The 13943-nt window shown below is 36.5% G+C and overlaps 1 protein-coding gene across 1 annotated transcript; it reads left to right on the forward strand.

The window, feature by feature from the left end:
* The first annotated feature begins 12314 nt into the window (after positions 1-12314).
* LOC131021844 (peroxidase 17-like) lies at positions 12315-13804 on the forward strand. Its single transcript, XM_057951164.1, has 3 exons — positions 12315-12569; positions 12635-12826; positions 13133-13804. Exons 1-3 carry the CDS (start codon positions 12363-12365, stop codon positions 13706-13708), a joined length of 975 nt encoding a protein of 324 aa, XP_057807147.1. The 5' UTR covers positions 12315-12362; the 3' UTR covers positions 13709-13804.
* The last annotated feature ends 139 nt before the right edge of the window (positions 13805-13943 follow it).

The raw sequence follows: 13943 nt of genomic DNA on the forward strand, positions 1-13943 counted from the left end.
ATTTATATTGCAATTTTTTATAATATTATTTTGTACTATAATTAAAATATATATTATTAGTAAATATAGATGCTGCAATCTTTTATAATTTTTATTTTGTACTATAATTAAAATATATATTATTAGTTTACATATATGATGCAATCTTTTATAATTTTATTTTGTACTATAATTAATATATATATATATATATATATATATATATATATTACTCCCTCCATCCGCCAAAAGTGGACCACTTTTACTATATCGGGCGTCCGCAAAGAGTATACCACTTTCCTTTTATAGAAATGGTCCCACCATCCACTTTAATCTTTTATCCTTACAAACACTTTTTATTTATAATAAAACCACCTCAAATTCAATCTCAACCACACATCTCATAAAGTGGTGGGACCATTTCTCCATTACATCAAAATTATCATCAATTTTATTAAATCTCGTGTCTAGCCAAAGTCGTCCACTTTTGGCGGACATAGGAGTATTAGTAAACAAATATGGTTATTATTTTACTCATTTTCAGCTGTAAAAATATTTTGATTATCATTTTCAATTATACACATACATAAAAAGGATTGAAACCTAGTTCTGATAATTCATACGCAACCTTTTATAGTTTTATTTTGTACTATAATTAAAACATATACTATTAGTAAACATATATTATGCAATCTTTTACTCCCTTCGTCCCGTTATTCATGACCTGTTTCTTTTCGGCATGTTGTTAATATTATTAATTATTGTTGACATTAAATTAAATATTGACTTGCAATAAATTAATTAATTATTTAAATAATCTGAAATTAATTAATTAAATAAAACTAATAAATAAAATCATGTTTACTTTTTTTTTCGTTTCCTAAAATCACAAACCAAAAACAGGAGAACATTGTGCACAAAAAAATCTAAAACAAAATCTGAAACCAAAGGTAATGGCGCCAAGTCTGAAAATTCATCAAATTTCATTTGAGCAGGGGTGTAACCCACTAATTGCGAGATCTCACCCGAAATAATGCCGGCAACAGAATCTTTAACATTTCCATTTGAGCAAGGGTGTAACCCACCAATTGTGAAGCCAAGGTAGCTGTGAAACCATCCCATTGGACAACTTCGTCCCAATTTTCCTCATAGAAAAATTGAGAAAGGTGATAGTTAGATTCATTTAAAATTAAAGATTCACGCATAACAATAGGATAGTTGCTCACGGGGATTTTAGGGCGTCGATAGATCAGAGGCTGAGTGACGGGTGAATGACGACCACTCAACTCTTCCACAATACCCTCCATCGTCTTCTTTTTTTACGACCATTGTGATAAATAAAATCTTAATAATGATATGTATCTATATTCGCACTTAATTTAGTCTCATTAATCTAATTAATTAAATCTGTATCTGTATTCGAAAATGTTTATGTTAATTATTTTATTTTATGTCAGCAAGAAAAAATGCGAATATTTTACTTAGATGTTCGTTTATTTTATTACGCTTGTTCGAAAAGTTCTACGTTAAATATTTTATGTCAGCAAGAAAAATTTAAATATTTTATTTAGTTGTTCGTAATTTTTTTTACGCTTGTTCAAAATGCTTTATGTTAAATATTTTATGTTAGTAAAAACATTCAAATAGTTTTTTTAGGTGTTCGTATTTTTTTACGCTTGTTCGAAATGCTTTATGTTAAATATTTTATGTTAGTAAGAGAAATTCAAATAATTTATTTAGGTGTTCATAATTGTTTAAAGCATGTTCAAAATGTTTTATGTTAAAAAAATGAGAAAAAAAAAATCAAATTTCATAGCAGAAACGAAAATAAAAGCGATTCGCCGAGAACATAAATGAACAGAACACAATTTAATTTATAAATGTACAGATATATTCAGATTTACTGGACGCATAATATCCCCAAAATTGCTCATTCAATTTGACGAAAAAGAAAATATCAGTGTAGATTATTGCCAAAAGACTAGATTTTGCGTTTTCAAATTTCTTCAACAAATCAGAGTCGAATATGCCGCCTCCACCGCTGCCAAACCCTCAAACCTCGATCGACGAAGCCCACCTCCTCCAGGTCTGCACAATCCTCTACCAACAACAAAATTCCCCAGATGCAAAGTTGAACACCAAAATCACAAATCAATTAAAATATGAAATAGAGATAATTAAAACAACAAGATCTCAACAATCGTCATCTCGCCATACTCCTTGGTCGGCCGCACGCCGAATTCGGTCACTCCATCAGCGCTGAATCAGTAGGCGAATTCGCTCCCTATCATCAAGTGGCGGCAGAGGGAGGCGGAAGCGCTTCGCTGCGCCGGTAACGATGAGAGAAAGATAGAGAGAGATAGAGAGACAGAGACAGATGGGTGGCTAGGGCATGGTCATGGCTCAACTAGTACTGTTTAATCGAGAACATAGGAGATGGCAGAGGGGCGTGGTCGTGGCGGCAGAGAGAGGCGGAAGAACCTCGCCGCGCCGGAAGTGGTTTTGAACAAGGGAGAGGCATCAGTGAAGAAAGAGAGAGAGAGAGAGAGAGAGAGAGAGAGAGAGAGAGAGAGAGATATGGCAGAGTGAGAGGCTGTTTCTCAATGGCAGTAATGTTGGAGTGATTATCGGTTATTCCGTTTTTGTTGATCTACAAAAGTTACTCAAATACCTTTTAGTAATTAGAATGTAATTTTCGACAGTTTTAATTGATTAAAAAAGTTGTAAATTTTGTTAAATCATAACCGTAAGATCATGTGGTTTTGATGGAGGAGATTTATTCTCTAATCTCTATAAATATATGTTTTCTTTGTTGAACTTGACCATATATATATATATATATATATATATATATATATATATATATATGGTGTGGTTCTAGAGAGAACTACATTATTTGTGAGAACGGGAGAACCATCAAATCTAATGCATCCACTGTAAAAATTAATGCATTCGCTGTTAAAATTAATGCACTAAAAAAATTTAAAAAAAATGCTCCCTTCAGGATTCGAACTCAGGATCTGTATTCATCCAACAAGATGATGCATCCACCGTAGATCTTGATGATCGAATGGCTAAAAATGGTTCTCCGGTCTTTTTTTATTTATGGTTCTTTCTTGAACCTCTCCCTATATATATATATATATATATATATATATATATATATATATATATATATATATATATAGGGGTGGGCTATAATAAAAACACATCTTTTTGTAAAAACTAAAAACGGCTAAAATGTATGAATTCTATGTAGAACACGTATGAATTAGCTGTGTAACTGTATGAATTGCGAAATTCATACGTGTTCTACATAAAATTCATACATTTCGCAATTCATACAGTTACACAGCCAATTCATACGTGTTCTACATAGAATTCAGCCGTTTTTAGTTTTTACAAAAAGATGTGTTTTTATTATAGCCCAACTCTATATATATATATATATATAGAGTTGGGCTATAATAAAAACACATCTTTTTGTAAAAACTAAAAACGGCTGAATTCTATGTAGAACACGTATGAATTGGCTGTGTAACTGTATGAATTGCGAAATGTATGAATTTTATGTAGAACACGTATGAATTTCGCAATTCATACAGTTACACAGCTAATTCATACGTGTTCTACATAGAATTCATACATTTTAGCCGTTTTTAGTTTTTACAAAAAGATGTGTTTTTATTATAGCCCACCCCTATATATATATATATATATATATATATATATATAGGGAGAGGTTCAAGAAAGAACCATAAATAAAAAAAGACCGGAGAACCATTTTTAGCCATTCGATCATCAAGATCTACGGTGGATGCATCATCTTGTTGGATGAATACAGATCCTGAGTTCGAATCCTGAAGGGAGCATTTTTTTTAAATTTTTTTAGTGCATTAATTTTAACAGCGAATGCATTAATTTTTACAGTGGATGCATTAGATTTGATGGTTCTCCCGTTCTCACAAATAATGTAGTTCTCTCTAGAACCACACCATATATATATATATATACATATATATATATATATATATATATATATATATATATATATATATATATATGGTCAAGTTCAACAAAGAAAACATATATTTATAGAGATTAGAGAATAAATCTCCTCCATCAAAACCACATGATCTTACGGTTATGATTTAACAAAATTTACAACTTTTTTAATCAATTAAAACTGTCGAAAATTACATTCTAATTACTAAAAGGTATTTGAGTAACTTTTGTAGATCAACAAAAACGGAATAACCGATAATCACTCCAACATTACTGCCATTGAGAAACAGCCTCTCACTCTGCCATATCTCTCTCTCTCTCTCTCTCTCTCTCTCTCTCTCTCTTCACTGATGCCTCTCCCTTGTTCAAAACCACTTCCGGCGCGGCGAGGTGCTTCCGCCTCTCTCTGCCGCCACGACCACGCCCCTCTGCCATCTCCTATGTTCTCGATTAAACAGTACTAGTTGAGCCATGACCATGCCCTAGCCACCCATCTGTCTCTGTCTCTCTATCTCTCTCTATCTTTCTCTCATCGTTACCGGCGCAGCGAAGCGCTTCCGCCTCCCTCTGCCGCCACTTGATGATAGGGAGCGAATTCGCCTACTGATTCAGCGCTGATGGAGTGACCGAATTCGGCGTGCGGCCGACCAAGGAGTATGGCGAGATGACGATTGTTGAGATCTTGTTGTTTTAATTATCTCTATTTCATATTTTAATTGATTTGTGATTTTGGTGTTCAACTTTGCATCTGGGGAATTTTGTTGTTGGTAGAGGATTGTGCAGACCTGGAGGAGGTGGGCTTCGTCGATCGAGGTTTGAGGGTTTGGCAGCGGTGGAGGCGGCATATTCGACTCTGATTTGTTGAAGAAATTTGAAAACGCAAAATCTAGTCTTTTGGCAATAATCTACACTGATATTTTCTTTTTCGTCAAATTGAATGAGCAATTTTGGGGATATTATGCGTCCAGTAAATCTGAATATATCTGTACATTTATAAATTAAATTGTGTTCTGTTCATTTATGTTCTCGGCGAATCGCTTTTATTTTCGTTTCTGCTATGAAATTTGATTTTTTTTTTCTCATTTTTTTAACATAAAACATTTTGAACATGCTTTAAACAATTATGAACACCTAAATAAATTATTTGAATTTCTCTTACTAACATAAAATATTTAACATAAAGCATTTCGAACAAGCGTAAAAAAATACGAACACCTAAAAAAACTATTTGAATGTTTTTACTAACATAAAATATTTAACATAAAGCATTTTGAACAAGCGTAAAAAAAATTACGAACAACTAAATAAAATATTTAAATTTTTCTTGCTGACATAAAATATTTAACGTAGAACTTTTCGAACAAGCGTAATAAAATAAACGAACATCTAAGTAAAATATTCGCATTTTTTCTTGCTGACATAAAATAAAATAATTAACATAAACATTTTCGAATACAGATACAGATTTAATTAATTAGATTAATGAGACTAAATTAAGTGCGAATATAGATACATAAATTTGAAAAGATACAGAATTTATGAATTAAACGTGAATGCAGATTGAAGAGATATGGAAGAATCAAATCTTACCAAAACAAAATAGATAATTTAAGATTTGTTCTCTTAATACACGGTTAATGCAAAATTGGAATACCAGATTGTCCTTTTCGGATATAATTAAGGGAAATAAAGGTATACAAATCAGGCCATTGGATTAATAAGATTGAATGTTTCAGATTAATTCTCTTTTCTCTAAATATTTGTCATTCTCAGTAGAACCTTTCTCTCTCTCTCTCTCTCTCTCTCTCTCTATATATATATATATATATATATATATATATAGGGGTGGGCTAGAATAAAAACACTCTTAAGTGTATAAAATATATACGTTTTTTAATGTACGAATTTAATCCAACAGGGTTATGAATTCATCCAACATGGTTACGAATTGCGAAAAATAAATTTTTGTTATCTTTGGGATTTGAACTCAGGATCACGAATTCATCCAACAGGGTTACGAATCAACCGTAGATCTTGATGATCTAAGGGCTGAAAATCATTTATATTTTATACACTTAAGAGTGTTTTTATTCTAGCTCTCCCCTATATATATATATATATATATATATATATATATATATATATATATATATATATCCTCATATATATAAGGGAAGGCTAAAATAAAAATCAAAGTTAGACTATAACATATGAACCATTTTCAGCCCTTGGATCATCAAGATCTACGGTTAATTCATCACATTGTTAGAATAATTCATGGTCATGAGTTCGAATCTCATAGGTAGCAAAAAATTTAATTTTCATAATTCATACATTTACACAGCGAATTCATGGGTGTTCTACATATAATTCATACATTTTAATTACTTTATAGTTTATAGTCTAAGAGGAGTTTTCTAAATAGCCCTCCCCTATATATATATACATATATATATATATATATTGTTTGCTTTGGGAATTGTGCAGTTGAAGAAGAAATTTCTCAATTTCTCTTTTGTTGTATTAAAGTTTGTCTCTAAATTTTCCTTTGTTGTTTGAAGCTTCCATTTGTGTGTCTTAATTTATATGCTTTGGTTACGTTTTTCTGTCGATGCAGAATAAAGAAAATGTGTTTTTTTTTCCTTAAAGGAATTTTATGGTATTTTTCCTCCTTGGTGAAGAAAATATAAGAAGAATGGGAAAGTTTTGAATTCGTTGAAGCAAATACTACTTTCGTCCCTCAAAAGCTTGCCTAAAAGGAACGACACATGTTTTAATAAAAATTGGTAAAAAGTTGTTTGATGGTGGGATTTTGTACAAAAATAGTGTTTAAAGAGTTGTAATTGTAAAATTGATGATGAGATCATGTACAAAAATAAAAAATAAGGAGATTGGGGCAAATTTTTGGGGACACCCAAAAAATAAAATTGGGGCAAATTTTTTGGGGAGAGATAGAGTATTATACTTATTCACATTAAGTTACTTCGATTTTTGTAACTTTTCATTTTTGAAAAATATAGTAAATTTATCCTTTGCTTTTGGTTGTTTCCATTACTCATTATTTATTTCCTACAAATATATGCAATTTTCTATTTTTGGTGTTTTGTTCCATCATTTAGCATTTGGGTCTCGAATTTCTCTATCACTTTCATTTTTTTATGTTGAATCATGAATTTTTTTTATGTCGGCGAAGTTCTTGAAAAAAGTTATATGTTCATCATATCTACTTTTGTTTGTGAATGATTGTGTAAATTGCAACCAAAAAAAATTAATAAAGCTATTGTTTGCAAGAATCCAAAAAAAAAAAAAAAGTTTGATAGAAGATTTTTGGGTTAATTATGCGAAAAATCATGAACTTTGGTCGGATTTCCAAACTTTTCATGAATTTTTTTTTATCAAAAATTCCCTGAATTTAATCGTCTGAACAATTTTTCCATGATTTTTTCCGCCGGTGAAGCTCCGGGCTAACAAGACAATTTTTAGGCAATACGAGCTGATATGGTGCTTACGTGGACCAAAAATTGCCACATGAAAAATAATATATAAAAACAAAAAAAAGCTAATTCTTCTTCTTCCTCACGCTTCACTCTCTCTGCGTTCCCTCTCATCTCTGTCGTCTCTCTCTCGCTTTCCTCCGGCTGACGTCGCCAGTTTTCGCCGCCTCTGGTGCCGCGAGGCCGACGCCTCTTCTTCTCCCTCTTTCCTTCCTTCATTTTTCTCCCAAATTCTCAAACTACAAACTACAAACTACCTAGGGTTTAAATTTCCCCATTTCAAATCTGCTCCTTCGGCAAGTCGGTGGAGGATTGGGAGGACGAAAGCCGCCGCCTTGCCGCTCCCAGTTTGCGCGATGGAGTAGCTAAGCTCTGCAAGATCCAATTACTTCATTCATGGTTGCTAAGCTCTGTAACCCTAATAGATGCACACCAAATTAAATTGGGGGTTTGGAAGAACGGGAAGCATTCTCAGGACAAGCTCTGCAAGATCCGGCAAGTCGCGACTGTGCCGCCGCCCCGGCTCCCCTCTCATCGCTTTCCCTCTACCTCCCTCCCTCGTTCATCTCTCTTTACGTCTTCCCCTCTATCTCTCTCTCTCTTCCCCCTATCTCTCTCTATACCTCGCTCGATCCCCCATCTCTCTCTACTGTTGGCGGCCATCGCGGACCGCTGTGACGCGGGCAGCGCCGGCCTTCGCCGGCGCCAGTCGTGCCTCCGCTGTGGTGGCTCCTCGTCGGAGTTCAGAGAGGAGAAGACAGGGGCTGGAATTTAAGGTAAAACGACGTCGTTTTACCCCCAATGAAACGGCGTCGTTTTGGTTCCCGTCCGGCGGTGCCATATCATATTTCAGGGTATTTAAAAATGTCATGTCAGCACTCAATTTGGAAATTTTTTAAAATCATGGAAAAATTATTCAGACGATTAAATTCAGAAAATTTTTTATAAAAAAAAATTCATGAAAAGTTCGGAAATCCCACCAAAATTCATGATTTTTCGTGTAATTAACCCAAATTTTTTCACCATTTCTACCATTGTTTTTCCAACTCTGTGTAAGTTCTGTTATTGACGGGTGTAGAAATGTGGACAGAATAACGACAAGAATGCAGGAACCGAGGCAAGAGTTGGACTCTTTCTCCGTAAGACAAAATTGCCCCGCACAGTACACACGGTTCGATGGCAAATGTCCCCAAGATACAACGGTTTTAATGAGTACGAGACCTTGTACTAGGAACTCGAACTTCCAGCGAACTACTGAATACTCGGGACTTGAGTATGAACTAGAAGAGAGAATGAGTAAATTAATTATCTGAATTAATTTTTGGTGTGTCTAATCTCATTCTGCAGGGCTGTATTTATAGGAGAAGGAAGGGTGCGATGAAGAGGTGTCTGCCAGGGGGTGGCTGTTTGAACCAACCAATGGTCCGAACCATCGCACTGGTTCGGTCAAAGGGGTGCGAGCCAACCACCCCCACCTCACCAGCCTGATCCAACCGCTGCCGTTTCATTTGTCAAAACTAAAGGCTCCTCAAAGCTCCTCGCGACGACGCGAAGTGCAAAGTGCGCCTACAAAGCGCCCATTGCGACAAGTGCGACGTGCACGTGCTCGGCCTCGGACTCGGAAGGTGCTCCTCGTAGGAATTTGAGTTTTAGCCTTAAAAGGCTAAGTCAAAACCCACTTGGGTGCACCATAAGGTCCACCATAGAGAAGCACACTTGATTGTTCCTTTATGGTAGAGAGCACTTTATAAATAGCTATCAACTTCCTTATTTTTCCAATGTGGGATGACACTCCACATTTTCATTTTCAATGGCTATCTTTTGGCATTTAATTACTCATTCAATTCTTAATAGATTTGAACAAGTAAATATACCAAATTAATCTACTCAAAATGTAGATTCCAAATATGCTATTTAATCCCATTAATTACAAAGTAATTATGGACTAATTAAGCCATTTATTCCAACAAGTTGTCAAGGTCAACTTATTATTTTTGAATACATTTTATTATTTTGAATTCCATCAATCAATATGCTTGATTAAAATGATTCTGCTACAGCGTAATCTCTCAATCTTGAACAAAATCGCGTGGCTTCAATTTTGTTGGACGAAGATATGATATAACGTTTGCTAACTTATTTTATTTCTCCTTCGAGGTAAAAAAAAATATAGGGGTAATTGCCTGTAAATTCCTAACGTTTACACGGAATTGATTTTTGCACTTTTTTCTATTTTTCTACTTTTAAATACCTAACCTTTCGTTTTTGTCTCGAATTTGTCCGATCACCGGTTTTTTCTAACGCCGGTGCTGAAAATGCCACTGTGGCTGCTAGAATAGATGAGATGGCAACCGGAATTGACACCTAAACATAATTTTTACATGTGGCAAAAAAAAAAAAAAAAAAAAAATTCCAACTCATCATCTTCCCCAACCTTATTCACCTCTTCCCCCTTTTCCCCCCACCCGCCGGCGCCGCCCGCCGCCACCATACGCCAGCGCCGGCCACCCCTTCCCCCATTCCCAGACCCATCGGCTCTTTCCCATCCCCAGATCTCGTCGGTCTCCCACTCCCCAGACCGCAAGACATGTCCCTCCCCCATCCCCAGATCCCGTCTGCCCCTCCCCAGTCCCCAACCCGCCACCGCCCATGCCGACACCATTGCCGGCACCACCCCACACCGTTCTCACCACATTCGCAAGCACAGACGACAGCGCACAAAGGGAAACAATTCATGCCCTAGATCCGCAATTCTCCACCAATTCGCGCCCCCCCTGCTGCGTCACCACCACCATCGCCACCACCAATTCCCCCGCGCTTCGCCGCTTCAATTCGGAGAAATTGGAACTGGTGAGATGTGAAGGGAAAGAGGGAAAGTCATGTGAGAGGGAGAGAGGGCGGCGGAGGTCGGCGGGATCTGGGGATGGGGGAGGCAAAGGTTGTTGCGGTCTGGGGAGTGGGAGACCGACGAGATCTGGGGAGGGGGAGGCCGGAAGTCCACCACGAAGTGGAGGCTGGTCTGCTGCTCCGCCGCTTGGTCGCGCGCCTTGCTCGTGCACTACCACGAAGTGGAGGCTGGTTTGCTGCTCCGGAGGACGGCGGCGGCGATCGACTTCCTCCGCTGCTTCAGGCGGTGGAGCGTTGGTGGTGGTAGTGGTGGGTGGCGGCGCCGGCGGTGGTGGAGGTGGCAGGGGGCGGCGCCGGGTGGGGGGAGGGAGAGTTAGGGTTTGGGGTGGGGAAGGGAGAAAGGACGATTGGGGGGGGGTGATTTTCCTTTTCTTTTCTTTTTTATTTTTATTTTTTTTCCACATGTATTTTTTATTTCAATTTTTTTCATATTTTTTTGCCACATGTCACAAATGAGCCAAGTGGAGAATTCCGGCTGCTACAGTGTGAATTCCGGCTGCCACAGTGGCATTTTCGGCGCCGGTGTAAGAAAAAACCGGTGATCGGATAAATTTCAGACAAAAACTAAAGGTTAGGTATTTAAAAGAAGAAAAATAAAAAAAGATGCAAAAACCAATTCCGAGTAAACGTTAGGAATTTACAGACAATTACCCCAAAAATATATTGTTTCTTTTTACAAAACAATCAAAGGTAATGGATGCGAGTGAGTGTATTAAAACATCTCCTGTGGGAGCTATTATAAGGTGGTTCTATGAGGTGGTCCCTACTTTAGCACTTTCTCTCCACAATGCAAAAGTGCTATAAGAGATTCTTAAATCCCCATTTTTATTTAATTCAATTTCTACACTTTTATTTTAAAATTTAAAATTTTCATTAAAATTAAAATTGAACATTACAATAATCAAAATAAAATTAAAGATTTAATTAAAATACAATAATAAAAATAAAGGAGGTATATATAGATATTAAAAAAGAAAAAAAAAACCTAAACTAGCTGTTTTTTCCAACGGTTGGGAGCAAGAAAAATAAAATAAAAAAAGGAAGTGCAACAACGATCAATTTTTGAAAATCAGATATATATATATATATATATATATAGGTGCGCGCTCCAGTGAGACCCCATAATTTTCGTGAAACACTAGGACAATGAATAAGACATATAATACTAATGAACAAAACGTATATCTAATGAACAAGATGTATATACTGATGAAAAATAAAATTTAAAAAATTCGTAATGAATAAGACATATATACTGATGAACAGGGCCGTATATACTGATGAACAATGCAGTATATGCTGATGAATAACAAAATTTAAAATATTCTGCTCCCTCCAGGATTCGAACCCTGTGAAAAAAAATCACCCTCCAGATACAATATCAGCCATATGATTGATAAAATAAACGCACCAAATCGTGCCCTAAATCTCACTAAAATTAGGGGGTCTCATTGGAGCGGCCCTATATATATATATATATATATATTCTATCAACGCGTGTTTCACACGTGTTTCTCTCTTTCTTCTTCGTGTCGCGATCCTCTGCTCCATACTCGGGTCGTGCCGCCGCGGCTCTCTAGCACGCGGCACACCCTTCCTCGACATCGATCTGGCTCTCCAGCCTTGCGCTGGAGATGCCCTTAGTAATCTATAAGAATAATAATGTGTAATGCTAATTTTTATTATCAAATAATTTATTATTTATCATAAAATTTTATATAAAGTTGAAAATTTATGTATTTTCACATTCAGATTCTTTATTGAATAGTGAATGCGAATTATTTCAGTTTTGTAAAAGAAATATTTTAAATTTGCTTATATTATAATTTTATTTAATATTTATAATTTATTTATTTAAATATATCATTCAATTTCAATGGTGGGTGCACTAATTAAAAATAAATAAAAGGTAGTGCGTTTTAATGAGAGGCAAAGTATTGTATAAAATGAATTAGTCCGAAAAGCAGTGGTGAAAAGATGATGTCCCATTCCGGTATCCTCCTGGTGCTGCTGCTCCTCAGCTCCGTGGCAGCGGCGGCTCTGAGTCTCCGGCGGAATTTCTATTTGGAGAGCTGCCCGGAAGCTGAAGTGATAGCACGCGACGTGCTTAGTGGGGCCATGGCCGGAGACGCTAGAGCTGCGGCGTCCGTGATGCGACTGCAGTTCCACGATTGCTTGGTTAATGTAATATTAATCTTAATCTTAATTAAGATATATGAGGAGAAAATGATGGTTTGAATTGTTTGCAGGGTTGTGATGGGTCGTTGTTGTTAGATGAAACAGCGGCAATGGCGGGGGAGAAATCAGCGCTGTCGAATGTGAACTCGTTGAGATCGTTCCAAGTTATCGATGAGATTAAGGAAGCATTGGAGAAGGCTTGCCCCACACTTGTTTCTTGTGCTGATATTCTCATCATGGCTGCCAGAGATGCTGTTTTCCTCGTAATCTTTTTCACCTTCATCTTCATCACTGAAAACTCAATATCAGCATTTCGGTTTCATGACTCAAAAATTTGAATTTGGATGCACGGTTGTAAAAGATTTTCTGATGGTTAGATAGCTTAGAATTAGAATCGGCCTCAAATGAACTTTTCCTACTTTAGTGGATAAGAGAAGATAGTGCTTGTTATCTCTGCATTTTTTCCCAAAAAGGAACTGCAAAAGCCTCTCATCACTTAATAAAATGACATCATCAATGTATCAATGGTGGTGGCATATAAGCATGTATTTTTGTTATGAAAGGAGCAGAGTGGGGGGCCAAAATGGGAGGTGAAGCTAGCTCGGCAAGACAGCTTAACAGCCAGCCAAGAAGCATCAAATGAGATAATGCCAAGTCCAAGGGCAAATGCAACCTCCCTCATAGCCCTTTTCACCAAATTCAATCTTTCTGTTCAAGATTTGGTGGCCCTTTCTGGATCCCACTCCATTGGCAAAGCAAGGTGCTTCTCCATAGTCTTCAGGCTCTACAACCAGTCGGGCTCCGGCCAGCCCGACCCAGACATCGACTCCCAATACCGGGTGGAGCTCGACAAGCTGTGTCCACAAGGAGGAGATGGGAATGTCACTGGAGACCTGGATGCAACACCTCAAAGATTTGACAACCAATATTACAAGGATCTCGTCCGAGGGAGAGGGTTTCTGAATTCGGATCAAACTCTGTTTGCGTTGCCGCAGACAAGAAAGTACGTTGAGATTTTTAGCAAGAATCAGGAGAGATTTTTCAAGGCGTTTGTGCAAGGGATTATTAAGTTGGGAGACCTACAGTCGGGGAAGCCTGGAGAGATTAGGAGGAATTGTAGGGTTGTTAATAACATTTCTTATTAACAATGAGCAACTGCTAGTGAACAAACAAAGGTTAAACAGCATTATTGTTGGTTGTGAATCAAGATTCAAGACTATAATCGTGTTTGAAGAAGTTAATATTACGATGCTAAAATGGTTTCATATTTTATCATAAGATCAATGAACATTTAAGGAATAATAGGCAACAATATGAATTCAAGATGAGAGATGAAATAGTTCCAAGTAATTCACCAGGCTTAAAAACGATAAAAATCAA

Source organism: Salvia miltiorrhiza, chromosome 4, assembly GCF_028751815.1.
Source record: "Salvia miltiorrhiza cultivar Shanhuang (shh) chromosome 4, IMPLAD_Smil_shh, whole genome shotgun sequence".
Taxonomy (NCBI): domain Eukaryota; kingdom Viridiplantae; phylum Streptophyta; class Magnoliopsida; order Lamiales; family Lamiaceae; genus Salvia; species Salvia miltiorrhiza.

Bases quoted from the DNA above. Each gene is read 5' to 3' on its own strand.
- LOC131021844 (XM_057951164.1), top strand. From the start codon at position 12,363: ATGATGTCCCATTCCGGTATCCTCCTGGTGCTGCTGCTCCTCAGCTCC. The intron at 12,570-12,634 runs GTAATATTAATC...AATTGTTTGCAG, and splicing joins TCCACGATTGCTTGGTTAAT to GGTTGTGATGGGTCGTTGTT. The intron at 12,827-13,132 runs GTAATCTTTTTC...TGAAAGGAGCAG, and splicing joins CCAGAGATGCTGTTTTCCTC to AGTGGGGGGCCAAAATGGGA.